Genomic DNA, 27,968 nt, shown 5'->3' on the forward strand with positions numbered 1-27,968 from the left:
TCTCATTAGCCTACTCTTGGCAACGTCCAGGAGTGTACACTTAGCGCCGCCAAGAAAGGCTAAAAGCATATCGGTTCTTGGCACCTGCGTTGTTTGAGACATGATGTCGGTTCCTGTAGGTTCCTGTGCGTTAGCATGTGGATTTCGTTTGTTTCCTTGATTGGTGGAGGTCAGTGCAGGCATTTTTTTGGGCAAAAGCCGAGTGTAAAAGAAGAAACTTGGCTATTATTGAGTCTTATTTATATAACGCAGACGTTGAAATGTTGCTCGTAACACACAGTAGAACCATACTCTTTTATAAGAGCTATGACTGTAGTGGGACGGGCAACGTTGCACTGCCTGTTTACCCCTCTGTCTATCATTCAGTCTTCTGACTGACCCTTGACGATCAGTCCAACTTTGAGACCTCTTGCAACTAGTTCCTTTGGCTTACAGGTGGATAGACGTTCGGGCCAGTGTGATCTTTTTCGCTTCTTATCAATCTGAAAGCGGATGAGAGAAGGCTAATGTAACATTGCTGGAGAGAAGTGAGCTGATTGATAGAGCTGCTGGTAGGAATTGCAAGTAGAAAATGATCGATAGACATTTGCTATATGATGGTGGATGTGAATAGTGGTACGGGACATTCAACCACTCCTGGACCTCCGTGTCCGGTACCCCCTCGTTTCGACAGCTCTTCTCTATTAATAGCAAAGTTCAATGGGATGAGATGAATATATTGGGCTGAGTTTAGTCTGGACTCGAGGAGAATGGAAGGAGTCTTTGATTTGATCTTCCTTGAATAGCCGCACTGTCGCACAGGAGCGGGAAGTAAGCCTAGTAGGCCAGGTGGGAGCTAGGGAGGCTCGCTCGTAGCGAGGTAAGGCCGCGTGCTCGTAAATCATTTAGATCTCCGAGAAACAATTAACTAGCACGGACTAGTGGCTCATTCGTGGACTTTATTCGGCCACTTGATATCACATAAGAGGCTCTTTACCTTCAAGGTGTGTGCCGTCCCCTTGATGGGGCTACTGCACGTATTAGAGGACGATACCGCAGAGTTCAGAACTGTGAGAGTTAAAGACTAGTCGAGAAGATTATTAATCGTTGGAAAGCAAATATAACCGTTTTTTTTTAATCAGGTACTTGTACCCACGTATCCTCCTGTGTCTCTGGCTTCTTCTAAAGCGTGGTGTAAGAGATGCTTTTTGGTAAGATATACGGGAAATGAGGGAAGAGCAATAATTGCGACTTCGTGTAGCTGTACCAATGCCACCTATTGAACGTCTGAAGATGTCTTGCTCACTCTGAATGTACAATAACTTTGGAACTCGATTGGACTGAATTCCGAGCCTCGCAGGTGTACGAGGGTATATGGGAGACCCCGCACGAGTAATGAAACGCAATCTGAAGAGGCTTCGCTATTTAATAGTGGTAAATAAGTGCAACGAAGAAGATCAGACCCTTTTATCTAGTTTTGGTACCTCTCTATGCTGTTGTTCTGTTCCAGTAGTCGAAAAAAAACACTGGTATGAATACATGCTCAACCAAACGTATGGAGTTGCTTATACATAACTGCTTGCCTCAGTCAAACTGACACTAACTCTGCTCTAAAGATTGCAATTCTGTTTTTCTCGGTACTTGTACTGGTACAGTAGCTCATACCACCCAATAAACCAGAAGATGCGTTGACGTTGAGATCTTACGGTTAAGCTAGGGTTAAGAGTCAAGACGTATTGAACTGAGGGACTTATTGGCAGTCCCGGAGACAGAGTAACTGCGGGTACGAGTACAGTACAGTGGCTGGAATGGGCCTTGGCAGATAAGAACCCCGTCCTCCTCCTCTTTCAATAATGTATCCAACTCAGGCAGATGTTCGCATCTCCTTATTTGTCGCGGTCTCAGAAAGTGCACTTATCACCTAATGAGTGATATCACTGGCCTCATCAAAAGATTTGGAGTATTTTGGTAGTGGATCCGTCCACAATCGAAGTTTTTTAAAATTGTCACGTCCATATCCATCACGTGACGTTTTTCGAGGTACCCCGGAAAACACCTTCTGTCATCCCTCTTGCAGTACAGTACTGTAATTTCAAACGCGCGTCTGATGGTTTCCTGCAACTAATTTAAGTTCGAATCGCTTACTATCAGCATCTCCAAGATCAGCTCCACACTGCACTCAACAAGACCATGGAGCTGTTTGTCCAGCAGGTTCTCGGGACCGTGAGTCTCAACGATCATGTGGACGAGATGCACGAGTACTACCGGTGCTTTTCTGGATGGGTTGCTCGGCAGCGGAAAAACTGGATGGCCCGTAACGTGCTTCCAGCTGCCATTTACCACGTCAAAATACGCCAACAGAAGACCAAAGGAGACAGGATACATTTGTTGGAGACGCCCGAGGGACTGGCGGTTTCGGACAATTTGCTGCCGTGGTTGGTGTTCGGGTGCCACGTGCTTCTGGGCTACTCTACTGATGTGAAGGTCATCTCTAAATTCTTGTCGCGGGCAGGCTTCCAGCTTTTACCAGATGATCTGATTGCAGATATTGTTGCCTGGTCGAGTTACCCGGCTCGATTGACCATGACTGCGGGCGAGCAAGAGTTTTGCTCACGCGTGTTTTCGCTGCTGGAGTCTTCTGAGCCCGATTTCTTCCCTTACTGCAAGTCTGGATACATCAAGCACACCTGGCAGTTGCTCTATAACCATCATTTGCGCACTCCGAGCTTAAACAACTTGGTGGATCAGGCTGGAATTGTTTACTTTGGACTCGTTCGGATCGAGAAGAGTATTTATTCGGTGGTCTTCATGGACGCAATGACCGAGGCGGTGGAGTTTTCGGATCTCATCACCACACATCGAGATTTCAAAAACCCCAGGGAGTTTGATCGCATGTCACAGGAGGTCTCTGATTGTATCTGTGCCTTTTTGAAGAAATACGGCCATCCCAGATTTTTGGTCCTAGTCAATCCCTTGTCAAATTGGCTCTTCTATGTTCTCAGCAGAGCAGTGAAGCACTTGTGGGTTCCAACCCATACCGAGTTTGTTGCTCCTGTTCAGAAGAGTGATACGGAGCCCTTGGTGTTGCAGAAAGTCGAACCATTTCTAAGCGTGATTGCATACGTTCTATACAACAGAGATATTTCAGAGATACCTCCATTCAAACACCTCAAGTCAGAAGACTCGTCCTGGAGACTGACGTTTGCCACTAACATCCACTGGGCTCAGAACCAAGTCTTTTCTTATCATCCCAAGACCCTGAGTGACATGTTGTCACCAAGGCTGATTGTGGCTGAAATTCCGGGACTCAACCTGGTCAAGGCTGATCCAATTACTTTCCGGATGCTCAAGACCAAGCCTCCAAAGCGGTTCAATTGTGGCGACTGTCCCTTAAGCTCAGCTACTCGCCTTGACAAGGCGAGTAGCGAAGTCTTCCAGGAACTGATGAAGAAAAGCGAGCAGTTTAGTCTTAGTGCGGGGCAGAAACACGCCAATATCCTGATTGACAATGTGACCGAGAAGGTTTTAGTCTACTTGTATGAGCTGAGGGAGGCCGAGAAGCAAGGTGTTTACGACGTGGCCACCGTTATGAGGCAGAGCAAGCTTACATTCCAGTCCATGAATGAGGATGATCTCTTTTGGATTTCCCATGGCGTGGAAATAATGAAGAATGGGAGCTTTGGTCCTGCTGAGGCCTTCAATGGCAATAGGGCGGAGTTTATTGATCCTAAGGATACCTCTGGACGTCAGTTCCATTTGGCCCGCGAAACGAAACAGCTGAAACGGGAAGTAAAAGATGAAACCGAGATTGACAGTGATGAAGAAAATATAAAAGAAGAGCCCACTGCGGCGGACGCGTCGGACCCTGGGGCAGAGCCGATGGTGGACGATGCAGGAGCTTCTGTTCCTGCGCTTGATCTGTCTCTTAGGAGAACTCCTCGCAGGGCTGCTGAGATTGCTGCTGTCAAGGTCAGGCAGGCCTATGAGCGGTACAAGAAGGTGCGTCGAGGCGTGTACATTGACAGGGAGGCACCCGAGACAGAGGAGGATATGGTTTTTCCGACTGTTCGAAATCCTTCACCGACTGCCTCTCCAGCCAAAAAGAGAAAGGTCGATTTCGGGGCTCATTTCAAACAACTTCGGTTGCTTGGAGAGATCGGTAAGGAAATGAGTGCATCTATGGGTGATGAAGCTGTGGATGGTGATGCCGATGACCATATGGAGGATAAAAATGTCAACATGGAAGCTGGAGAGGGGGATGGAGATGAAGATGAAGAAACCCACACGGTAGATGGAGAGGAGGGTGGTGAGAGTGAGAGTGGGAGTGACAGTGAGAGTGAAAGTGGGAGTGGAAGTGGAAGTGAGGAATCTGCGTCTGGATCTCGTCAAGCCAGTCTTTCCGAACATTCTAACCCTCTTTACGCTGAAGCAGATCGCATGTTGGTTCCTGAAAGTCCCCCATTCGAAGACGCAGAAAGAATCATTGTGGCAGAACAATCGAGCCCTCTGTTTGAACGGGCAGGCCCTGTAGTTGCGGAGCCGGGAAGTCCTCGCCCTGTTGAGCCGGTCCCTGTTGTTGTTCCGTCTGCAACACCTTCATCATCCACTTTTGTGAAGGACGAACCGTTCAGCCCCCCTGCTATGGTAAAACTCGAACCCACTAGTCCCAAAGCTCACGAGTCATCCCCAGATGTGCTGGCTGCTTATTCGGAGGAATTTTCCTATTTGGAGATCACAGACGATTGTCCTGTTCAGAAAATGGTTGACGAGGATGTGCGCAACCATCCAGACGCAGAGTACTCCGTGAAGCCTATCAGATTCAGAGGAACTCAATACCCTGACGGCAAGCTGGCGTACTCAAGTGACAGTGAGTCGGACTATGACTCTATGGACGGTGGCTACTCGGATATCGATTTTGGAGTGGAGCGTGCTGAGAGGAAGAAACAGAGACGGGAACAGGTAGAATACACTCATGCGGACTTTCAGCTGTCGGAAAATGATGAGGAGTGGACACCATTGCAGCCTGGCGACTTGGAGAAAGTGTACAACATTCTCAAATGGGGATGTGAAGATCACTCATAGCATATCTAATTTATATATATTTTTGCATTATACTGTATGAACTTGTTGGACTGAGTATTTTTCCAACAACCGCTTAACCCCTCTCCCAACTGAAAAGCAATATTTATTTAAACCTCAAGTAGCTCATTAACCACGATACACGCCCGATTTTCGGTTACGTAATCTACACAATTACAAACCATCTGATCACAAAACAATCATTTCTTTGAATAATAATAACTAAAAAATACAAAACCATTCCTTCATTTCCTCGTCTCTACTTCTTGATCTTATCCTTGGCAGCAGACTTGGCCTTTCGAGACTTGTCAATCTTCTTGACGGCCTTGTCGAGGATCTTTTCGTTCTTCTCAGCCTCCTCAAACTCCTCAGCAGGAGTCTCTTCGGGAAGTCCTTCGGTGAAATCCTCCTCGTACTGCTTCTTAACATCCTTGACGATGAAGTCCTGCTTCGGAGACTTGGTCTTCTTTGCGTTCTTGGACTCCTTCTTAGAATCCTTCTTAGAGCCCTTGGCCTTGGCCTCAGACTTGTGGAGGTTGTCAACAGCCTCATCGAGCTCTTCGTCAAGCTTCTTGGCATTCTCAAACTCCTCGGCAGGGGTCTCTTCGGGAACACCCTCAGTGAAGTCCTCCTCGAACTGCTTCTTGACATCCTTCACAATGAAATCCTGCTTGGGCGACTTTGTCTTCTTGTCCTTCTTGGCGTCCTTCTTGGATCCTTTGCCCTTGGCCTCAGCCTTGTGCAGGTTGTCCACGGCATGGTCCAGCTCTTTGTCGAGCTTCTTAGCAGCAGCAAACTCCTCGGCGGGGGTCTCCTCGGGCTTACCCTCGGTGAAATCCTCTTCGTACTGCTCCTTCACGTCCTTGACAATGAAATCCTGCTTGGGAGCCTTGGTTTGCTTCGATGCGGCCTCCTTATCATGCTCCTCAATCTTCTTGACGGCCTTGTCAAGAATCTTGTCGTTCTTCTGGGCCTCATCAAACGACTCCAGGTCGGTCTGGGGGACAGTATTCTCGGAGAAATCCTCGTTGTACTGCTTCTTGACATCCTGGACAATGAAATCGGGCTTGGTAGACACCTCCTCTCCGTTTTCGGGCTCCCAGTCGACATCAGGCTCCTCACCGGTCATCTCGGAAATCAGACCGTGGGCTCGCTTGACGAAATGTCGAGGAACTCGCTTCTTCGAAGCCTTGTTCTCCTCCTTCTTGTCCTCCTTCTCCCCATCCTCCTCAATCTTGTCCTCGTCATTGTCCTCCTCGTCGTCGGCATTGAGCCACTGGACGTACTCGTTATTGTCGGAAATGATCTGCTTGGCCGAGTCCAAAACTCGATCTCGAGCACCACCCTTGACCGTACTCACGTACTTGAGCACATAGTCGTCGTAGTCTGAGGGGACCAGCTCATTGAACAGGTTCTTGAGAATCCACTGCTGAGAAACAGTGTTGAACTTCCATGAGGGCTTGTCGTCAACAAAGGTCTTGATGTAGACAAGATGGTCCGACTCGGGAGGAGGAGCTCGCTTGTCCTTGGGCAGCTTCTGTCGCTTGGGAGGCTTCTTGTCCTTCTCTTGAGAGGCGGCAGTTCGCTTGTTGGACGAGGGAGCGGTGGCAGAATCCTCGGTCACCGACTCGACAGCCAATCCGGCTTTTTTCCAGGCAGGCACGTGTTCAGACATGGTGTAGGTGTGTCGTAATTGTGTTTTTGGCGACAAAATCGAGGTAAGTCAAGATATATATAAAATCGAAGAATAAGCTTGAAATTTAATTTAAGCTTTGCGGAATTTCCGAGCCGCACCAGATATATGACCTGCCTTGTATGGGACATTTTACCAAGAGCCGGAGAGGGAAAAAAGGCGAGCCAGTAGAGAGAAATTTGTCTATCACGTGACCCTCTCATGTGACTGGAGGAAATGCGCTCGAAAAACACAATTGTGACTTTTTTTCCGACCTCCGACTGGACACCCAACCTCATACAGTTTCACCTATCTGAGACAAGCTATGTTGCTCTCGTGAGCGAAATCTCTATAGCTGGCCAAATGAAGGGATTTTAAAAAAATTTAAGACATTTATATGATCCTTGAAATCTGTTGATTCCGTTTGTCACGTTGAAATGTGAAAATTCTCTCTGTATCGCCTAATTTGTCTCCCCTCAAGTCCCACATTCTACGCTCTTCTCCCAAGGCAGGCCAACTCTAACTGGATACTTGTCACAAGCGAGCTGAGCTTAACCAAATAGTCAAGGCGGGGTTACGGCCGGATAATGGAATTGTGGATGGGATATGACTGCTAGAAAAGAAAGCTGTTCGGAATATAGAAATTCAGAGCTTCTCCATCCGATGGTCAAACTTTTATTATGTTCAGGCAATTAAATTATCCTCATTTTGCCCCTCTCGCTAAACGCCTGAGCAAATTAGCTCTGAATCAAGACACTCCGGAACTAGACGAAAATCGACTCTTTTGAGATTCTGGAAAACCGGAATCGACTTTCCAGCTGCAATTGAAGCCGCAATTCATCTCTCAGCCTTGTAACTGCTTCTGTTCATCTTTTACGTCGCGTTGTGAAATGCCGCAATCCAGAAACTTCTTTATCGTAACTTTGTCTCGCATAACAATCAGATGGCGTATTCTGGATGCCAGATGGTGAGAAAGGGGTGCTTCACGGTGAGCGACAGCTCCTTTCGAACTCCCCCGAAATATTTGGTGGGAAATCTGACGTTTCGGGGTGCAAAACGCAATCAAGATTGCTCAAGAGCATTATGGCCCGGAGAATCGTAGAGACAAGACCCACAAGTGTAGTTAAAGCGCACGTGACCTCTCAGATCGCCCACCTCCGCCTACCTTTGCCCAACTCCGCCTCTCTCCTCGCTTGCTATAGTTTGCTACCAAAACAAGAGTGACATCGTAGCGTAGCAACCTTGGCGGGCAGGAACAGCAAGGAAGAGGAGGGAGGAGAGACGAGACGAGAGACAAGCGATCACGTGACAGGATGGGACATCTTGTGATTGTCAAAGCTGCTGTTAACAGCCATTATGGGCGTTCATGACTTCGCTGTGCTGGTTGTGTGTGTATCAAGCAGAGGATATACTGTGACGATAGGACTGTGTGAGGTTGGAAATCGAAGAGCCAGCACAAGTCGTGCGACCCTCGCCATGGGAGTGGGGGTTTCTACGGGTTTGTCTCTCGGTTATTATGACCTTTATCGTACTGGCTTACTCGTACTGACATACTCGTACTGACAGATACTGGAATTGTATTCGTACATGCCATACTGCACTGCCAATAGGAAATGTGTTTCCTGGACACTTTGAGGCGTCACAGCTCAGTTACTCCTGCTCATTGGAGAGAATCATGACGTTGCTAATTGTCCGTGATAATCTGAATAAAACGTTTCCATTGGTCAACTATGTCCGGACACCTTCCAGTTTCTCCATTCGTAAGTCATGTTCTTTCCATCTCATTGAAGTAGACTACTTACTGTACATACTGTACATACTATATATGCAGAAAAAAAAAGAAAAAAACTGTATGTAGACCTTCTATAATCTGAAGTTCAGTTCGATTCTCAAGTGTCACCAACAGTTCTTTTCTTGTGGCCTCAGATGTGCACCAAACGATGATGCTTGCAAGAAGGGTTCACCCGAACGATGACACTTGCAAGAAGGTTCCCCGAACGATGACGCTTGCAAGTAGGGGTTCGAATGTTCTGAAGAGTGCAATTGATTCATTCTCTGCCTAAGCGGACTGAAATCGGCCCTGTCCGTCATACACCCCACTGCACCCAAACCTAATTCACCCCACCAAACTAACCCCACATTGTTGTGATCATAAGAGGTTATACAGCAACACCATCTTTCACAGGAAGAGACCGTATCTTCTTCCAACCGCTACAAAACGACCCACGTGCCAATCGCCACGTGACTCATACTACCACATCGTCGACAACAACACCGCAACTATCGTCAACCATGCTCTATGCCCATACTCTCATGTTGGTGGCTCCAGTTGATGGAGCTGTCCAGCAGGTGAGCCAGCTGTATGCACCAGTGTTGCGCAAGGCGCTGGAAATGACGTATCAGAACGGAACTCTGGATATTCTGACACTGGCGGCGCCTACCACGGCATTTGAGGCCGAGAAGCTGCTGCAGCAGTTCTACGGACTGGCTGTGGAGGAGGCCGCCAAGCTCGGTAGACAGTCCATTGACGTGCGGGTGCTGTTGGACGGCGAAAATGTCAAGTTGGATCGACAGCAGAGTTGGGAGGTGTTGGTGGCGGGCAAGTTTGGTGAGTATTGCCAGCGGGCGAAGCCAGCTTCCGAAGGACGCAGAAGACCAGGTTCTGGCGAAAGTCTCATTATCTGAGCCGCGGGGTCGTGAGAAAGACCTTGAAGTGAGCTTGATAGTGTCAGAGATGACAGATCAGTTCGTCATGCTGCTGATTTAGTCATGTCGTGAGCTGGATCGTGATCTGAGAGCGAGTGTTGCATTTGCACGGAGAGTGTGAAAGTTTTACTCGTGCTTGAGCACCAGATATGAGACGATCAAAGCCAGGTGGACAGCTTGTTGTGTCTTTCTGATGCTGCCCTTCTTTCCTCCATCAACGACGCCATTGCACAGTCCTCAAGATGTCATCTGTCATGTATTCTGACGAGACATATAATCTCACCCTTGACATGACAAAAAAGATCGACTAATCTCACATCTTGGTCTACAACACGTGGCACGTTTTCTCTCTGCCCTTGGACCTCATCGAACTTATGCTAACACAGAATCGGACCTCTGTTCTTCCTTCCGAGACTCGTTCATCCACTCAGCCACTGTATCCACCCTTCCGGTCATTATTCTGCCACAAGCTACAGACCCCGGTATGTTTGACCAGTCCCGAAAGTCTCAGGAGCCCTCCTACGACTCTACAGGCTACGAGGGAAGTGGCTACGAGATGGACTACGAAAAGCCAGGCTACAAGTTCGACCATGAACATCCCGAGGGACATACGACCGGGGGTACAAACACCCCTGATCACGTGGCCAACCCCGTGACGCTCAACAAGGCCGAGGAGCTGCTGGCGAATGCTTCTGAGGAGCAGTATTCTGTAGTTGCTCTGGGTGGCACTTTTGACCACCTGCACGCCGGCCACAAGATTCTGCTTACGTTGGCAGCCTGGTTGACGCGGGACAAGCTGATTGTGGGCATCACGGGCCCTCAGCTGCTGACTAAGAAGAAGTACGCCGAGGCCATGGAGTCGTTCGATGTGCGCGAGAGCCACGTTACCCAATTTCTCAACTACATTTCCCCTCCCCTTCGTCTTCAGCCTGTCATGATTAACGATGTTTATGGCCCTACTGCTTCGGATCCCGATATTGATGCTCTTGTCTTGTCTGCCGAGACTCGAGGTGGAGGAGCTGCCATCAACAAGGTGAGAGAGGAGAAGGGGTGGAGCCAGCTAACGGTATTTGAAATCAACATTGTCGGTGGCAAGGGCAATGAGGAGGACAATTGGGCTGACAAGCTGAGTTCGACGCAGCTGAGAAAGGAGGCATTGGAGAAGAAGGAGAAGTTGTGAGGGGGTGGGAGCAAGTTGTAGCTATGAGTGAGCTATCAGCGAAGCGCGTAGTCTAAAAACAGGAACAGAGTGACACTTTCTGGATCAAACGTTGCGCGGCTAGTTGGTAAGTGTTCCCCTGTTATCCACTGCTTTCTCATGATTTTACAGCTTGTTCGTGATCCCTGACATGAACGGAGCGGCTACCCCTCAATGGAAACGACCGGCTCCACTACTGCCCATCTCCCAGAATACAATATAGGAATACATGCATTTTATCGAGCGTGGGAGGCGTACTTGTACAACTGTATACAAGTACATACTGTGGTTGTTGGAGGACTCTATCTACCAGTTAAAAATGAGCTGTTTTAGGAATTGTCACTTCGGAATCGTACAAGTTCACCCTTGACAAAATGTCTTTTGTCGTCGAGAGCTGTGCAAGCAAAATGGCTTGTGTATGGAGCACAGGAAGACCTACAAATACTGTACTGTGCTTTTTCAAGAACTAATAGATCTTCTGATTGAAGAAAGGAACAGCTTCAGCGAAGAACATGACATCAAGCACGTGCACAGTGGTTCTTTCGTCATACGTTTTCCTCTAATACAACTCTCAGTTTTTTTTTCTCCTGCATACATTCATTTAATTATTTTTTTTTTTCTGATATACATTCATTTAATTATAACTTTGCCCGTGAAAGAATAACCTTTGAAAATGAATGTACGCTTACACACGAATATTTACTAATTAAACACGTTTAGTGTCATGGTCCAACTTGGCACGTACCTATTTCCAGTAAAAAAAATCATAAAAAAAACCTGGTTCAGTCCGTGTTGTATGTTGTCCACATAGCTTCGCGTGTTTGTTCGTTCATCGGGAAAACGCCCCCTCCAGTCTCCAGTTCTCTAATTCTCAATCCTTCCATTGCCCCTCTTCATTTGCATTCCCTTTGAAAACGTCTCCCTTGTTGGTTCTTCTTCGTCATTGGTTTGGTTCTGGCGTCCCCTGTGGTGACCGCGCCCTGCTACCCTTTTCTCTCGGTGGCCTCGGCCGCCTTTTACGCTTGCTACTGTCTTCTACTCTCGCCTCATCGTGAAAGTGCTGGCGGTTGTCCAATCGTAGAAATTTTTTTTTTTCTGCATATCATTCATTTAATTATAAACTTTGCCGTGAAAGAATAACCTTTGAAATGAATGTACGCTTACACGAATATTACTAATTAAAACACGTTTTAGTGTCATGTCCAACTTGGCGTACCCTATTTCGAAAAAAAATCATAAAAAAAACCTGGTTCAGTTCCGTGTTGTATGTTGTGCCACATAGCTTCGCGTGTTTTTGTTCGTTCATCGGAAAACGCCACCCCAGTCTCCTCTCTAATCTCAATCCTTCCATTGCCCTCTTCATTTGCATTGCCTTTGAAATTCTCCTTGTGGTTCTTCTTCGTCATTGGTTTGGTTTGCGTCCCCTGTGGGTGACTACGCGCCCTGCTACTTTCTCTCGGTGGCCTCCGGCCCCCCTTTTACGCTTTGCTACTGTGTTCTACTCTCGCTCATCGTGAAGTGCTGGCGGTTCCATCGTAAAAACACATCTGGGCTTCCTTCAGGAAATTGAAAGCAAACCCTGTTGGACATGTCCCAGGGTGGGCGTCGTCCCCTGAGTACCGGAGGGATACTATAACTTTGCTTGATTGCAATCATTGTTGGTCTAGCTAACTAATTCTTAATACAAGGGGATAGATACGACTAACTCCATATTTTCCAGCTCTTAGGGACATGAACTGTTAAAAAAACCTATTACCGACATTAATTTTTCCAAATGGTATATATTCAATAAGCCTCTGGAATGAACATACATGGCCAAGTATGAATACCCCTTCATCCCCTCTCACCTCTTAACAAACCCCCCCCCCCCCCAAAAAAAAAAAAAAAAAAAAACAGTGCATGGGAAGCTCGTGTTATAGAAGGTCTAAAAACGACATTTTTTTGATAGGTTTTTGTTTACAGTGAGATTACTGAACTTGATAAAGGCAATTTTTCTAATAAAAACCACCCCTTGCCATATAATCATGCCTCTCTTTCAACATCCACTCCTTCCCTGTGGCCGAACATGAAGTCTAAATTTTTCTCAATGCATAATCAAAATCGAGCCGTGATTTTTTTTAAGCGAACATAGACCCAGACACGAAACACACCATGAGCGACCTGTTTGTGCCGGATGAAGACGTGGAGGTCAAGACCGAAGACGCGATGGACGTGGATGTTGCTCCGGTAACCGAGCATGACGACCAAGACGATCCTATTGTCAAGGAGTTCCCGGTGTTCTTCTCGACCAGACTGGCAGGCAACATCCACCTGTACCAGTACCCTGCTCGGTCGGTGGACTCGCCATACACCTCGTCGCACGCCACAGGTATCACCGAGTCGCGAATTAAGAAGGAAAGTGGCGTGGTGGAGGTGGACGTGCCTGTGCCCACAGATCGATGCTACGACCAGGCCAAGGGCACACAATGGAAGAACATCGACAACCAGACGCTCAAGGGCCACCTAGTGGAGTCCAACCCGCAGGAAAACATGGTGGGTGTGTTCAAGAACAATGAGCTTCACCTCAACCCCATTGTTTCCACTGCTCTGTTGCGTCCTTCGTTTGATCATGTGAACCAGGAGAACATCAAGGACCCTGCTGCTGCTGCCGCGGCCAAACGGACAGCCCAGAACGCCAATGAGCCCAAGGCCATTCAGATGACAGTCAAGTCGTCGTCCGAACAGACGCCGCGGTTTTCCGGGGCTCTGCTGGCAGTCAAGAAGGCTGAGGACGAGGAATTTGTCACATTGCAGTGGCGAGATCGTGACCAGGAGGATACTTGGGATGTTGGTGAGCTGCTGACGGCGGAAAAGAAGGACAAACTGGAGTGCTCCACGACCAGAGACGAGTACCTGGAGGCCATTAGTGTGCCCTATGTTGATCCGGTGACTATGGCTGCGAGATGTTTATAGGGAGTGTCCGTCCGAAGTATGCTCACGAACGGAACAGTGCAACATGGAGCAACGAGACAGCTGCCATGGCTGGAGTGATGGCCTTCTGGAAAAATATGGCGGTTGTACGAGCGACAGCCAATGTTGGAGCATCGGTACAATGAAGCGTCTCTTATTGTAGATGTTTGTATAATTAGAATAGATGATATTTATAACGGATGTGGCAAGGAGTAAAAGCTACATAGTGTTAAAAAGTCCCTTTGGTGAGGTTGAGGGCACCACGACCATCTTAGGATAATACACTGTACCGCTCTGGCTAGAGACAGTGCTGTAGATGATCTGTTGGCTGTCGCCTCATCCGCAACTATGTAATCCAACACTGAGAGATAAAAGATCCAGAGGGATATCGTAGGGGAGATAATTTGCCATGGACGTCTGGTTGAACTGGAGGGCCAATATCGTGCGTGTTCGGGGACTTGGTGTTGAAGATACAAGTAACCTCAACTGGTTGATCTCGGAGACGAACTTCAGAGAGTCGAGAGAGTGAATATTATGGCTTGTTACAGACCCTGGAATGTAAAGTACAACTAAATATCAATCAATGCATTATGCTATTTGTACACTTGTGGATGTTGTCTGTAAATTGTCTGTGAGAGAAGTCATTAATCTGAGGGTACAATCTGGGGGTACACAGGTGGTCGTCTAGTAACGATCGTACTCTTCGAACTCCTCGATCCACCGTCCTAACATCAACTCCTCCACCTGATCCCTCTTTCGCTCCTTCTGCTGTCCCACACTAATCCGCTTGCTGGTTCGTTTGTTGGTCATCTGCTCCACCAACTTGGGGTTCTTGATAATCTGGTTAAACAGCTGCTTGACGAAGAAGAATTCTGCCTTAGAGTCCACCTGCTCCAGCGTGTTCCAGCCCTTGGCAAATCGTCGCATCGCATGCTGTTGCGTGTTAGTAGCTGATTCACCACCAATCTCCATGTACGTCTCTTCTATGCATTGCCGCACCAGAGCGTGCACATTTGGAGGACCTGCCTTGATTGTGTCTCCATCAGCAGCCGTAGAAACAGAAGAGACCGACTTGACACTGTTGCCAAGCGACTCGGAAGACATGAACACTTTTCGCAAAGGGTTCTTTAATGTCACTTCCGGTGCATTGTTCTCACTAATGGTCAGTTGTCGAAGTACAGCGGGATTGATTGTGCTGGAACTGCTGTCCATGGACTTGTCCAAGTACGTCTCCATCTTGACGGTACCAAAGTCCCACGAGTCTTCTTCCTCCACCTGGTCCATGCTGACGACCGTCTCCACAGCCATCTTCTTGGGCTTCGTTTTTCGATGTCGCTCCATCCACCGTTCCCGTCTGTCAACCAGCAGTTTGAGCTGGCTTGTCTTTCCAGCCTTGCGGATGAACCGATGTTTCAGAAGCTGTCTTCCAGAAGGTCGTTCAGCGGGGTTCTTGCGCAAACAACATGCCACAAAATCTCGAAAATCTGCAGACCAGTTGCCTCCAGCAGGAACAGTAGGCGGCTCGGCTTTGGGGATCAGAAACAGCACCTTCATTGGATGGTATTCACTCAAAGGAGGTTCTCCCTTGGCAAACTCAATGGCCGTGATTCCCAACGACCAGATATCCGCCTTGGTGTCGTAGTCCTCCTGTCTGATGACCTCGGGTGCCATCCAGAACGGCGTGCCCACAAACGTGTTTCGTCTGCTCATGTTATTACTCAGCTGTGTGGCCACTCCAAAGTCCGCCAGCTTGACAGAGCCTTCTGACGACACAAGCACGTTCGCCGCCTTGACGTCTCTGTGGATCTTGCCATTGTCATGGAGATAAATGAGTCCCTCCAGCAGCTCACGGCACATGACTGCAATTTCGGGTTCATGAAAGATGCCTGGTTTCAGCAAGTCCAGACCCGATCCTCCAGCCAAGTACTCCATGATGATCCACAGCTTGTATCCCCTGACAAAACAGCCATAGTAGGTTGTGATGTGTTCGTCTTGGCAGCCCGATAGAATTGCAATTTCCTTCTGAATCTCCTCAATGTCGTCTTCTGACGACTCCAGGTCGATTTTTTTGACCGCAACAATCTGCCCGCTCACCTTGTCGATGGCCTTGTACACGACTCCAAAAGAGCCCGAGCCCAGCTCCTCCAGCAGCTCAAACTGGTCGGCCGAGTAATGTCGCGAGCGTATGGACGAGTTGGAGCCTGCTGTGCTGGGACGTGACGTGTTTCTGGGCGGACATGTTGTGGAGGAAGATGTCGAGGACGACCCGGAAATAGACCGTGGCGTAAGATTGGCCAGCCGTGATAGTTCTGAGCTTGCCGATGCCATTATGCGTGTGTTTCGCAGAGATGAGATGCTGCTGTTGTAAGACTTCTGAAAGTGTTGAACTTGTTTCGTTGCTGTGGCTGTGGCTGTTTCTGTTGTTACCTGCGGTGGTTGCTGGTGTTGCACAGGGCCTGAATGTACCTACTTGTAAAGTGGAGAATTCGTACTATGACGTGGAGGCTGTTATGCAGATGCTTTCGTATCGTCGGTCCGTGTCGTGTCTATGTCGTTTCTTGACAAGTCAAACCTGTAACAGTTGTTTAGTTCTCCTATCTCGGGGACGATCAGTATATGTAATGTTGTGCTCCGCCAGGTCGCGTACTAGACTGGTGCAGCTGGGGCGCAGGTGGTTGTTTAACAATGGTTGCTCGGAAACCAAACAGCGCACAAACGTTACACAAACGAGCAAACTCACCAGGCCATCACAACCCCCCCAAAAAAGAGAACAGAGCCCAAAAGGGGCAATCGTTTCGTCCTGCAAACCTGACTGTAGACAATTTTCTTCCGACACTTGCTTCTTACACTCCGTCTGTCTGCTCATTGTAAATCAGGGCCGAGTTTGTTTCAGTTTGGCTGAGTCAAAACTACTCCCGTAGTTGTATGTATGTACTACTGTGCACTTGTACTTGTGGTTTAGAGACCCTCTTCTCAGACGAAATAATAACGCTAGCGAAAATCTGAAAAGAGGAGCTAGTTCTCTCCATTGCAGGGACTCCAAATATGTCCCTAATGGCCATATTGACACAATATTACGTCAAAAACGTGCACTTTCATGTCGTCCTACTGCCCCACTCCCAGCCAGAATGTAAACAATAACCCTCATGTGATGTCATCGTGGACACATTTAGAAGACATTTAGAAGACAGTAGTATAAAGGGAGTACTTGAAGGAAGAAATATCACGTAATACCCGTTCTGTTCTCCATGTTGGCCTCCTATCACGTGACCCAAAATCCTTCAAACCATTAAATAATCATTCCCGTGACTATCCTCCATCCCCTCCCTCCCGCCGTTCACCTCTTGCTCTTCCCCTAATTTTTCATACACCCAAAATAAGGTTTTTTTTCAAACGCCCAAAATAAATCGCCACAGCTCACATGACACCAAACAAACGCGAGCCTGTGGACATTCATGCACCGAAATAAAACGCTCCTCTATACAGTGCATACAGCGCATGTTTGGAAGCTCGGCTATAGCAGCGGGGTAAAGTCGGGGAAATTTGGAAGTAGCGGTCACGTGATTGATATCATTGGACGCGTCTGGTGGCAAGGATTCTATTGGTATGATTGGTTTTGTTGAGGGATACCCCCTTCCGATGTTACAGTCCTCCAACCGACCTTGTCATGATCTACAAGCACGACTATCAATTGGATTGGGGTTTCGAAACATGTTGTCAGAGATTTGCGGTCTCCGCGACAGGGTGTTATGTTTGTACAGCACAAGTAGGCGGATAGCCGTGTTGATAGTAGCGCATTCAGTTAGTTACTTGGATGTATATCTACTCGTACGAGTATGTACTTGTACTACAAGTAGTAGTGTGCGCGTCTTTTCTCTGGTTGGGACTCACGTGCACTAAAGAAATGAAATGCGTCCTCTTCTCCTCGTAATCATTCACGTGACTCTCCCTTCTCTCCGACACGGCTTGCTCCGATTGCTGATCTACACTGAGACGTTGGGCATCAAAACACACATTATCAAGGCATCATGACGTGCTCCAGCAGTGAAGAAAGTTGCTGAAACAGACTGTAGAGTTCTCGAAAGCACCGTTAATACTGATAGCAGCGGTTTTATCAGTCGCCACTGGCCCGGGATGGAAATGTGGGCATCAACAGACGCTCTTTCGGAACAGGGTCACGTGCAAAGTAGTCTGAGTACAACAATTGAGCCGCAGAAAGTCGCTCTTCAAACACAGCCTTTAGGAAATTGTCGTTTCTAATCTTGTCTCCAATATGACTGCACAGATCCAGCTGTTCAATCTCGTTCCTGCCTCTCAGAAGCACCTTTCCCGTATCGAGTTCTCTCGTCACACACCCCACAGCCCATACATCAATGTCTGTCGTGTACTTTTCACCACGCAACACCTCAGGAGCTCTATACCACAATGAAACCACCTCCCTCGTGTACTCGGCATCCTCATCTACAAGCCTAGCCAAGCCAAAGTCAGCTATTTTCGTCACTCGTCCCTGAGTATACAACAAGTTTGCCGGCTTGATATCCCTGTGAATCACACCATGTGAATGAATGAAATCTAGACCGGTCAAAATATCCTTGACGATGCGTTTCACTGCTGATTCCCCAAAAGGAGCAGTATGAGTGTTGATGATACTCTTGAGATCATGTTCACAAAACTCCAGAACCAGCTGGAGAGGCGAAGAAATCACGTCCAATAGCTTCACCACGTGATGGCTCCCTTCCAACAGCTGTAAACACTTGATTTCGCGAATCACAGTTATTGGAACGCCCTCGGAACCTGTATTGGGGTTCGATTTGAGCCGTTTGACAGCCACAACTTGGCCTGTGGACACCTGTAATGCTCTGCTCACGTGACCATACGATCCCTGCTCCACTGGGTTCAAAATGGTATATGGCTGTAGCTTTTTCGATCCTTGTTGGTCGTCAGGTTTGGTTTTTGGTTTCTCCACTTTGCGACGAATCACTCCAGAAAGAGATTTTGGTTTCTTGATCACGTGTTTCTTCATCCTGGCTAAGGGGATGAAAGTCACTCACGTGATTATAACAGTCACAAAGGGGGTATCAGCTTGGATATGAGGGAAGAAAGTCGTGCACCCGGGGTTGAAAAGTTGTGCATTGGATAGGTATGATTGTGAGTTAGGTTTGGAAGGTGGAGGTGGAGGGGGTTGATTTAATTCCTTCTGGTGAGGTAGTTAGAGGTTATATTTCGATTGAAAGTAGTTTCCAATACTTTTCTTACTTATTTCCTCTCCTTTCAGTATGATCTGATTTAATGTAGGACCTTTGGATAGGAGGATTAGTATACTTAGATGTTCTGATGATTAACAACATTTCCAACAATTTATCAACTAAATTAACTGATTCTCATTTGACATTTCCCCAACTCCCAACATGTCCTTTATTTTTACTTGACGCCATTTTGTCTCCACAACTTCTTTAGAAGACGACTTTACGGAAATCTGATCGATCTAAAAACTCGGCTATACACCACTGAAGTATTTTTTCCCTTCTTGCAACTTTTTCCATCTCCCAGTCACCCCTCTAAAGCCCATTTCACTCACACCTCTCTCACCACTCCTACAGTACAGTACTGTACAGTAACTTAACCTTCAAGATGCGCCGACATGCATATAAAAATATCGACCGATTTCGCCATTCAAAATCTCCATTGTACGACCATGATTCGACCTTTGTTGAGGTTGTGCGGACAAAGGACGGCGGCAACACCGTTTGTGTCGTTTTTCCGCCCGCCAAAAAAGCCGTTGTCTGGCATCTCGTTCGCTCGGCATTACTCTCCCACCAAAAAACCACCTTCAGAGGTACCAACACCCACGCCAGGCAACTATCTGGTGCCCATCACGGGGCCACCAGGAGACACGCCACGTGACACAGACCTGCTGATCAAGTCGCTCACCCACAAGTCGCTGCTGCCCGAGAACAACCTGGTGCGGTGTACGGTATTCGACAGCGACGGAAACGTGACGGTTGCTTCCGGCGAGTTCAAGCGGACAGAGCTGCTGAATAAGCACGGTTTGCTACCTCGAGATTTGCGAAAGCTCGACACCGGAGTCAATTCTATTGTCCCTACGATTCTTGTGCGAGACAACTCGATTCTCATCAACTTGCTGCATATTCGGGCTCTGATCAAGGCGGACAAGGTGCTTTTGTTCGACGTGTTTGGCAGCACGGACTCCAAAACCCAGTCGCTCTTCATGTACGACCTGGGCCACAAGCTCAAAAAGTCCAATAAGACCATGGGATCTCTTCCTTACGAAATGCGGGCGCTGGAGGCGATTTTCATTTCCGTGATTGCAGCTTTGGACGCTGAAATGAAGGTGCATACCACGGTCATTAACGGAATCCTGTCTGAGTTGGAGCAGGATATTGATCGAGAGAAGCTGCGACATTTGCTGATTCAATCGAAGAAGCTGAGTGCGTTTCTGCAGAAGGCTACATTGATTCGAGATGTGATTGACGAGCTCCTCGACACAGACGAGGATCTGGCTGGTCTTTATCTGACCGAAAAGAAGGCAGGTCATCCCCGAGCCATTGATGATCATTCCGAGGTGGAAATGTTGCTGGAAACCTACTACAAGCACTGTGACGAGATTGTTCAAACCGTGGGTAACCTCGTTTCTAACATCCGAAACACAGAGGAGATTGTCAACATCATTCTGGACGCCAACCGAAACGCCCTGATGCATCTGGATCTCAAGTTCCAGATTGGAGCCCTAGGTCTGGCTGGAGGAACGTTCATTGCGTCGTTGTACGGCATGAACTTGAAGAACTTCATCGAGGAGAGCTACTGGGGCTTTTTGGGTGTCACTGGCGTGGCGTCCCTGTTGACCGTATGGATCATTGCTCACTTTTTAAAGTCGCTGAGGCAGGTTCAGAGAGTAACCATGACCAGCGACAAGAAGAAGGCGATGAAGAAGAAGGACACTGTCGCGGAGAAGAGGAGGAACCACTTGAGGAATTGGCTGACCAAGTAATGCGTAGCCCATGGAGTGGCTCCGATGTGACAACTGTACACTTCAGGACGATAGACAGTGTGGTCATGGTCTCAGTAGTAGAAAAATGGACCACCACCACACACCCCCATACTGCTGAAGCAGCAAAAGTACATATGTATATATTTATTGACTGAATGGATTGGTGGAAGATGAGCTCTTGTTCTAATAAGGGGAACCTGTTGTAATTAGCTAGTTAATACATATTTGTAGGTGATCTGAAGCCACACACTTGTGCTCACCTCTGGGGTCGGCCACTGCTTTCAATTGGACAATATAAAATGTATGAAGATCATGAAGAGTACCATATAATCACTTGAATCCAGTGCAACCGTTTAGTGCGGTTTGCTCTGCGTCACATGTATCCTGGCTAATTAGTCGCACGATTCCTTTTTTACGACACCCACTCTCTTCCTCATATTTGGGCCCATCTCCAACCCTAACCCCGATACTCCACATCACAGTTCCCAGCCAACTACAATAGCACACTTCATACAAACCACCATGACTGACTCTTCTCTGTTCATTCGCGAGCAATTGGAAAAGATCCAGTCGTTCGATGCGGACCTACGGTTCATGGCCCTCAGTGACATGAGTTCGGTCGTGTCTGGACCTGACTTTGTGTCTGTGGTCGCCACCGACTCTCGCCTGGTGGATCGAATGCTCACAGCTGTCATCGAAAAGCTCAACGACCCGATATCCGAGGTCCAGAACCAATCAGTGCGGTGCATGGAGGTGCTTATTCGTCAGGTGAGCGAGACGCAGATCAACTTTGTCATCCAGACGCTCATTGACTCCGATAGCCACTCTGTGGGCAAGAAGGCTGACGCTGGAATCGAAAGCAACATCACGTGCACGGCGCTCAAGGCCATTGTCGGTAAGCTGGAGGCCTCTAGTCGAAACGCCCGCCTGCTGGCCCGTCTCCTCATTCCCTGGATGACAAAGCCGGTGTCAGCCTCGTCAGTCGACATTGTGGACATTGGCATCGACTTTGTGCGACGGTTCGGCTCATCGCTCACTGCCGAGGAAATTGCCACTCTCAAAACGCACTTTGTGGGTCTCCTCAAGTCGCCTGAGCCAATGATCCAGAAACGAGCTGTGCTGGGTCTGTCTGCCCTGGCCCGATACCTCTCTACACCTGAGTTCGACTCTCTCGTGCAGCACTGCATTGGCATGCTGCCAAAACAGCCCAAGATTGTGGTTACGCTGATTGGCAGCCTGGTAAGCGGAGAGCCTGCCAAGTTCGCTCCCTACGCCCCCGCCACGTTTCCTCTGGTGTTCGACTGTCTGCAGCTGGACCTGGAGGAGGACCCCGATGAGGACAACTCGCAGCTGCTGGAGCTGAGAGAAGTTACGCTGTACTCTCTGGAGGGCTTCTTGAAACTGCCCCAGGCGATTGTCACCACATTTGTGGAGAAGTTGGTGGAGGCATCTCGAAAATTCATTGTCTACGACCCTAACTTCATCGACGACGATGACGATGATGAGAACATGGACGAGGATGATGACGAGGATGAAGATGACGATGACGATGACGATGACGAGTTTGACTCGTACTCCGACGATGAGGACCAGTCCTGGAAGCTGCGACGATATGCTGCTAAGCTAGCCGACTCAATTGTCAAGAACTGCGCCCAGACCATTATTTCTCTCGTCTACGCCTCTCTCTACCCCTGCATTCTCAAACGTCTCGCACAGGAGCGAGAGACCACAGTCGTTGTGGCTCTTCTCGACACACTGGGAAGTATTGTGGTCTACAGCGGGGTGAGTGGAGCTCGATCGCGGGTTAGACGTGGCTCCGACGCATCCATGCGGGTGGTGGAGAACGACCCCATCGAGAAGCTCGATGCTACTCGTACAAAGCTCATCCAGATGACCTCCAAGTGGCTGACTCAACAGGCTACTGCTCCCCTGGCCGCTTTTGTGTACAGGTCGCTGGCTCAGACCCTCGAAGCACATGTGCTGGAGGTGATCCCAGTTCTCCATAATGCCGTTATTGACGGAAAGCATGCCCAGACTACTCTTCTGGCTGATGCTTTGGAAATTTCGCAGATTGCAGTTTCGAAAACTGACTGGTCGGACTTTACCGATCAGTACCTGGCCCAAATTCAGGATCTGATCCAGGCCGGTCTTAAGGACACCTTTTTCAAGGTGCCTGTGGCTGCTATCGATCTTGTCATGTGTCTGATGGGTGTGAATCCCGAGTTCAAGCCCCGGGACGCCATTGAGGCCCTCATCCTCGACTTTGCTTCTTCCACTGCGATTGATTCGGAGATTCGAGTGCGAGCAATTTCGTGCCTCGGCAAGCTTAACGACGGTCAGGAGAGCCACGCCATTCTGCTCAAGTCCCTCGAAAATGAGACATTCCGACTTGCTGCTATCGGTGCAGTGCGAGACCTTGTTGAACGTGACCGTGTGACCCGAGGCGAATTTGCGAGTCACGTGGTTTCACAGCTTGTCACCTTGTTGCGTCAGTCGCAGCGGCTTTTGCGGCTGTCCGCCCTGGAGACTCTCAAGGAGATGAGTGCAAGCAGTGTGGTGGACACTACTAGCGCAGAGCACGTGATCTCGTCGTTCTTGAACAATGGGTCTCGAGATATCGACGATCTGCAGCTCGTTGCTCTGGAAATTGACGTTATTGCTAACCTGTTCTCGCTGGTGTCTTCCAACGACAAGCTAGTGCAGCCCGTGATTGAGCTCCCTCTGAACCACATCCATGTGACATCAGAGCTGTTGGCTGACTCCTTCGTCAACTTTTACGCACAAATCACATCCCTGCGGACCGACCTGCGTCATGTCATCTACGAGCAGCTTTTGCGAGCCTGTGATTCCGGCCACAAGGGCATCTCCACACAAATCATTGGTTTTGTCTGTGCTGGTGACGACCAGCTGACTAACACCTACATTTCGCGAGCCTCTGAGGCTGGTGGCGCCTCTTCTGAGTCCAGAGCTTCCGACCTGCTCATTCTGGGTTACATTGGTGCTGCCAAGGCCCTGCCAATCTCTCCCGAGCTGTTTGCTCCTCATTTGACAGGATCCGATGAGGTAATTCGATATGCGTCTGCGGTTGCTCTGGGTAACTGTGCTCGTGCCAATCCGAACTTTCTCACATACACACTCTCTCTTCTCAACCAGGTCACCTATCTTGCTCTGGTTGCTCTGCGAGAGTACATCAAGTCGTCCACGTCTGACCCCGAGCCGCTGTTTTCGCGGCTGTTTGACATTTCCGAAATGGACGACAACATCCAGAGCGTGGTAAGCGAGTGTGTGGGTCGAATCTGTGTGCGGCATGAGGCGTATGTTGGTGACCTGAAGAAACGGCTGGGAGACCCCAACTCTGTCACGCAAGCCATTGTTCTGTCTTCTCTGCGGTACATCTTCGGTCAGGTGTCGTCTTCTGAGGACGTTCCCGAGGATCTGCATTCTGTGCCTCGAGATCTAGTAACTCTTGTGGACAATGTGAAGCAGGACAACACCGTGGAGCTGAGCTTGACGTGTCTGAATGCCATTCTGCACAATGCACCTACTCTGGCTCTCCCTATTCTGCCAGCTCTTGTGTCCACCTTGATCACCCACACCTATGTGAACGCCGATCTCATTCGACAGGTGCAGATGGGTCCTTTCAAGCTCAAGGTTGACGATGGACTGAGTCTCCGAAAGACCACCTACGACAGTGTTCTGTCTCTGTTGTCCAACATTGACGCCAAATCTCTGACCGCTCATCTTCCCAGCCAGCAGCTGCTTGCGCTGTTTGAGCGGCTTCTTGCTGGTCTTTCCGACGAACACAATATCCAGATTCTGTCGCTGGTGTGCATTCCCAAGGCCGTGGCTGTGGACATCTCCCTTCTGGGGGCCCACATTGACGTTGGAGAAGGCACCAAGCCTGCTGTGAACGTGCTGACTACTACTCTCACCGGTCTGCTCAACAAGGAGGTCAAGGAGAGTGCCATTAAGCAAGAGTTTGAGAAGAAGAACGAGATCCAGCGAAACGTTCTGCGGTGTGTTGGTTCCATTACCACGTTGTTGGACGACGCTCCGGTCCAGCCTCTTACGGATGTGGAGCTCAACTCGTGGACCGAGTTTGGTCATTTTGTCGAACGGTTCAAGTAGATCTATGGCATTTATGTATTGTTTTACAGTACTGGTAGTATGTGTAGCACTAGGTCATAAAACCCGATCACTGTATTGGCCATCCAGAACCTGTGATACTCGAGCCTGTCCAAACCAGATGATAACCTACGGCAAAGACGCGAGCGGAATAAGCACCACAAGAAGAGTAATGGTTTATGCACTAGAGCTATGATACCAACGCCATAGGCGGAATGAACACAACTCATGATCCTATCAATGGAATGTGCGATGCTTCACATCTCATTGATATGATCATGAGAGCAGGGAGCATGACGAACATGAAAGAGTAGATGTTTTTCGCAGTCGTTTCAACTTCATCTGTATTGGCATTCTCAGTTGTTGACGGTGTTTCTGTCGTCGTCTCGTTGTTCGTTCTCTTCTCCGCTAGGTTGTAATCGCCTGGTCTGTCAACCGTGTCTCTATAGCAGCCAATCTGAGGTTGACCATATCAAGCTTGGAGTTGATCTCTTCGATGGTGACGCTCATTGCAATGGAGGTGGTTGGTGGAGTTTTTTATTGAGCTTCTCGAGATATAAAACCACCGTTGTCACTTTCGCTAGCAGGGAAAGATGATGTCCGTTCATACTTGTATCTCTGGCGGGTACTACAAGGTGCTTCTGCACTGAATTTCTCTTTGAAGAAGCAGTCCAGAGGATCAAGTTCTTAGGGCAGAGTCCCTAGCGAGAGGAAAGATATCTGAGCCATGAGATGTTCGAAGCTATAGAAATCAGTCCATAATTTGCGTGACTGTCCTCGGAGAACAGTTTCAAGAATGTATTTGTAGGTCTGCTAAAACAGGTCAGTGGGTGAATGATCTTATTACAAGTACAAGTATTATCTTTGACGGTAAGCTGCTTGTCGCTTTAGTCATTACGTATCGCTAGCGGTACGCTTGTCAGGTTCAGCTCATGCTACAGTCGCTCTACAGTGGCACACGTTTCAAATATGTACATTAAATAAATACAAGTTAGTTTAGAAAACCTTCTCCACACCCTCGTCGACAATGGCGGTCTTGTGGGCTCGCTCCAGATCAGCCTTCTCCTTATCATGCATCAGAGTGGCGTTGAGCTCAGCGGTGTACTCGGCGTCAATGACGTTGAGCTCGTCTTCCACCTTGTTAAGATGTCGGTATCCGAACCAGACAATCCATCCAGCAACAAAGGTGGCTCCGGCAAGACCGGTGTAGGTCCAGATGAGCTTGGGGTCCTTGGCGGTAGGGGACAGAGCAATACCGATGGCAGCACCAATGGCGTTGGTGAAGAGGAAGATGGACATGATGAAGGACTTCATGGAAGTAGGAGCCTTGGTGTAGGCGTACTCCAGACCGGTGATAGAGGCGAAAATCTCCGACAGAGCAATGAAGGCGTAGGCGGGAGTCTGGACGGCAACGTGGACATTATTGGGAGCGTAGTTCTCTCCGTCGGGCAGAAGAGCTGCGGGACAGGCACCGGGAGCGTCGTAACAAGGACCGGCAGAGTAGATGATCTTCTGGACAATGGCAGCGTAGGCCATGGCACAAGAAGCGAAGAAGAAACCGAGAGTGATTCGGGTAATGGGTCGCATCTTGATACCAACTCGTCGAAGACCGGGGTAGACGAGCTTCTCCATGATGGGAATGAAGATAATGATGGCAATGGGGTCAATGTTCTGCATGATATCGTTGGGGATACCGTGGGTCTGCATCTGGCCGGCTTGGGACACGAAGTTGTTAAGCATCTGGCCGTACACAACCCAGTAGATGGGGTAGATGACGAAGACCTTGCAGGCAATGAAAGCTCGTCGGACCTCGTCAACAAAGAGATCGGTCCAGGGAACCTCGCTCTCGCCGTTCTCCTGTCGGTAAGAGGGTTTGGCAGCATCGAAGGACTTCTTCTTGGCAGCAGCAAAGACGACTCGGAAGGCCTGGGGAATAACAGAGCCCATAGGAGGTCGCTTGACGTAGTACTTGTTACCGAGGACCAGAGCAGCAATTGCAATGAAGAAGAAGGCAAAGGGCAGCAGGTAGGCAGCCCAGAAGTCGACGTATCGCTCCAGGTTTGTGGTTGCAATGGCGGACAGAGAGCCGACGTTAATGCACATGTAGAAGACCATGAAAATGGACTGAATGGTCTGGTTGGGGTCGACGACAACTCGCTCGCCAGACTTGAGAGTTCGAATGTAGAACTTGGTGTTGGTGTACTGCTCGGAAATGAGAGGAGACACGTTAGATTTGATACCTCCAGTTCCGAGACCAATGACAATCATGGCGGTGACCAGACCTCCGAGACCGGCTCCGGCGTCCAGAGACGAGGGCAGAGAAGTGACAAACAGAATCAGGTTACCAGTGACGTAGATGAGGGAGAAGACAAACAGGGTCTTGTACTTTCCCCACCAGGTGTCGGCGATGATGGCTCCGAGAATGGGAGTCACGTAACACCAGAACTGGAAAAAGTAGGACAGAGCAGAGGCGGTGGACTGACCGAGATCAAGAGCACCGGCGTGCGCGCCAAAGCCTCGCTTTCGCTGCATGTAGTTCTGGAAAGGACCGGTGATACCGTAGTAGGTGAATCGCTCACCCAGCTCGACCACAGCCACCATCCAGGCAGCCTTGGGGAGCGAGTCGGACACTCGTCGGAGAGTCAGCATCTCCTCCTCGGTGGGCTCGGGGCCCAGGGCGTTGATGGTGGTGGAAACCTCATGTTTAGTGTCGATATCCGAGTCGTAAGAAGGCACTCGTTCAGTCTCAACCACCTCCTCGGCCAGCTGGTTTACCGATCCAAGCTCGGTGTTGGTGGCGGTGTACACGGGCTCGACGATCTCGCCCTGATTGTTCTTTTCCATCTTGTAAAACGGCGTGAATGTTGTCCAAATGGCAGGACACCCACCCCAACATATACTACTGGTCTGATTTAGGTTCTCTACCAAGACATGACGTCCATCTCTCTGGAAGCCTATTTCCCTTTGTTTATACCCCACAGAGACAAAGGCGGCAACGGGCATCCGCAAAACTGAGACTTTCCGACTGAGGATTGACAAGGCAGGGTGACATTAGGCGACTGGAGTGATTGCCGGGGTGGAGTGGACAAGTTTCAGACCCCAAAACACCACCGTAGAACTCGGGCAACAGAAGCTGTAAACGCCGCTGGAGAAAGTATGACTCTTCCCTGGTGCATCGAAATCAAATTCTGCTGCCACATCTCACGTCTCGGCAAAGAATCCTCTTGGAGACACGTCCAGTTTCAGTGTCT

The 27,968-nt window shown here is 48.9% G+C and overlaps 11 protein-coding genes across 11 annotated transcripts; 7 read left to right on the forward strand and 4 right to left on the reverse strand.

Moving 5' to 3' along the window:
• Positions 1 to 2,169: 2,169 nt before the first annotated feature.
• Positions 2,170 to 5,061, forward strand: YALI1_D24580g (uncharacterized protein; the record flags this gene model as incomplete). The annotated part of the gene is made up of 1 exon (XM_503028.3): positions 2,170 to 5,061. The coding sequence occupies one exon, from the start codon at positions 2,170 to 2,172 to the stop codon at positions 5,059 to 5,061; it is 2,892 nt and encodes a 963-aa protein (XP_503028.3).
• A 256-nt stretch (positions 5,062 to 5,317) lies between these two features.
• On the reverse strand, positions 5,318 to 6,733 carry YALI1_D24626g (uncharacterized protein; the record flags this gene model as incomplete). Its single annotated transcript, XM_503029.3, has 1 exon — positions 5,318 to 6,733. One exon carries the CDS (start codon positions 6,731 to 6,733, stop codon positions 5,318 to 5,320), a length of 1,416 nt encoding a protein of 471 aa, XP_503029.1.
• Positions 6,734 to 9,022: 2,289 nt separating this feature from the next.
• YALI1_D24649g (uncharacterized protein) lies at positions 9,023 to 10,616 on the forward strand (the record flags this gene model as incomplete). Its single annotated transcript, XM_503031.4, has 2 exons — positions 9,023 to 9,338; positions 9,823 to 10,616. The coding sequence occupies 2 exons, from the start codon at positions 9,023 to 9,025 to the stop codon at positions 10,614 to 10,616; spliced, it is 1,110 nt and encodes a 369-aa protein (XP_503031.2).
• A 2,169-nt stretch (positions 10,617 to 12,785) lies between these two features.
• On the forward strand, positions 12,786 to 13,586 carry YALI1_D24687g (uncharacterized protein; the record flags this gene model as incomplete). Its single annotated transcript, XM_503032.3, has 1 exon — positions 12,786 to 13,586. One exon carries the CDS (start codon positions 12,786 to 12,788, stop codon positions 13,584 to 13,586), a length of 801 nt encoding a protein of 266 aa, XP_503032.1.
• Positions 13,587 to 14,267: 681 nt separating this feature from the next.
• Positions 14,268 to 15,911, reverse strand: YALI1_D24718g (uncharacterized protein; the record flags this gene model as incomplete). Its single annotated transcript, XM_503033.2, has 1 exon — positions 14,268 to 15,911. The coding sequence occupies one exon, from the start codon at positions 15,909 to 15,911 to the stop codon at positions 14,268 to 14,270; it is 1,644 nt and encodes a 547-aa protein (XP_503033.1).
• Positions 15,912 to 15,931: 20 nt separating this feature from the next.
• Positions 15,932 to 16,504, forward strand: YALI1_D24719g (uncharacterized protein; the record flags this gene model as incomplete). Its single annotated transcript, XM_068282781.1, has 1 exon — positions 15,932 to 16,504. One exon carries the CDS (start codon positions 15,932 to 15,934, stop codon positions 16,502 to 16,504), a length of 573 nt encoding a protein of 190 aa, XP_068138882.1.
• Positions 16,505 to 17,697: 1,193 nt separating this feature from the next.
• Positions 17,698 to 18,606, reverse strand: YALI1_D24745g (uncharacterized protein; the record flags this gene model as incomplete). Its single annotated transcript, XM_068282782.1, has 1 exon — positions 17,698 to 18,606. The coding sequence occupies one exon, from the start codon at positions 18,604 to 18,606 to the stop codon at positions 17,698 to 17,700; it is 909 nt and encodes a 302-aa protein (XP_068138883.1).
• Positions 18,607 to 19,224: 618 nt separating this feature from the next.
• YALI1_D24751g (uncharacterized protein) lies at positions 19,225 to 20,592 on the forward strand (the record flags this gene model as incomplete). The annotated part of the gene is made up of 1 exon (XM_503035.3): positions 19,225 to 20,592. The coding sequence occupies one exon, from the start codon at positions 19,225 to 19,227 to the stop codon at positions 20,590 to 20,592; it is 1,368 nt and encodes a 455-aa protein (XP_503035.3).
• A 522-nt stretch (positions 20,593 to 21,114) lies between these two features.
• YALI1_D24770g (uncharacterized protein) lies at positions 21,115 to 24,720 on the forward strand (the record flags this gene model as incomplete). Its single annotated transcript, XM_503036.3, has 1 exon — positions 21,115 to 24,720. One exon carries the CDS (start codon positions 21,115 to 21,117, stop codon positions 24,718 to 24,720), a length of 3,606 nt encoding a protein of 1,201 aa, XP_503036.3.
• Positions 24,721 to 25,031: 311 nt separating this feature from the next.
• YALI1_D24809g (uncharacterized protein) lies at positions 25,032 to 25,314 on the forward strand (the record flags this gene model as incomplete). Its single annotated transcript, XM_068282783.1, has 2 exons — positions 25,032 to 25,086; positions 25,130 to 25,314. The coding sequence occupies 2 exons, from the start codon at positions 25,032 to 25,034 to the stop codon at positions 25,312 to 25,314; spliced, it is 240 nt and encodes a 79-aa protein (XP_068138884.1).
• Positions 25,315 to 25,713: 399 nt separating this feature from the next.
• On the reverse strand, positions 25,714 to 27,720 carry YALI1_D24836g (uncharacterized protein; the record flags this gene model as incomplete). Its single annotated transcript, XM_503037.3, has 1 exon — positions 25,714 to 27,720. The coding sequence occupies one exon, from the start codon at positions 27,718 to 27,720 to the stop codon at positions 25,714 to 25,716; it is 2,007 nt and encodes a 668-aa protein (XP_503037.2).
• Positions 27,721 to 27,968: the final 248 nt, after the last annotated feature.

This window comes from Yarrowia lipolytica, chromosome 1D (assembly GCF_001761485.1).
Source record: "Yarrowia lipolytica chromosome 1D, complete sequence".
Taxonomy (NCBI): Eukaryota; Fungi; Ascomycota; class Dipodascomycetes; order Dipodascales; genus Yarrowia; species Yarrowia lipolytica.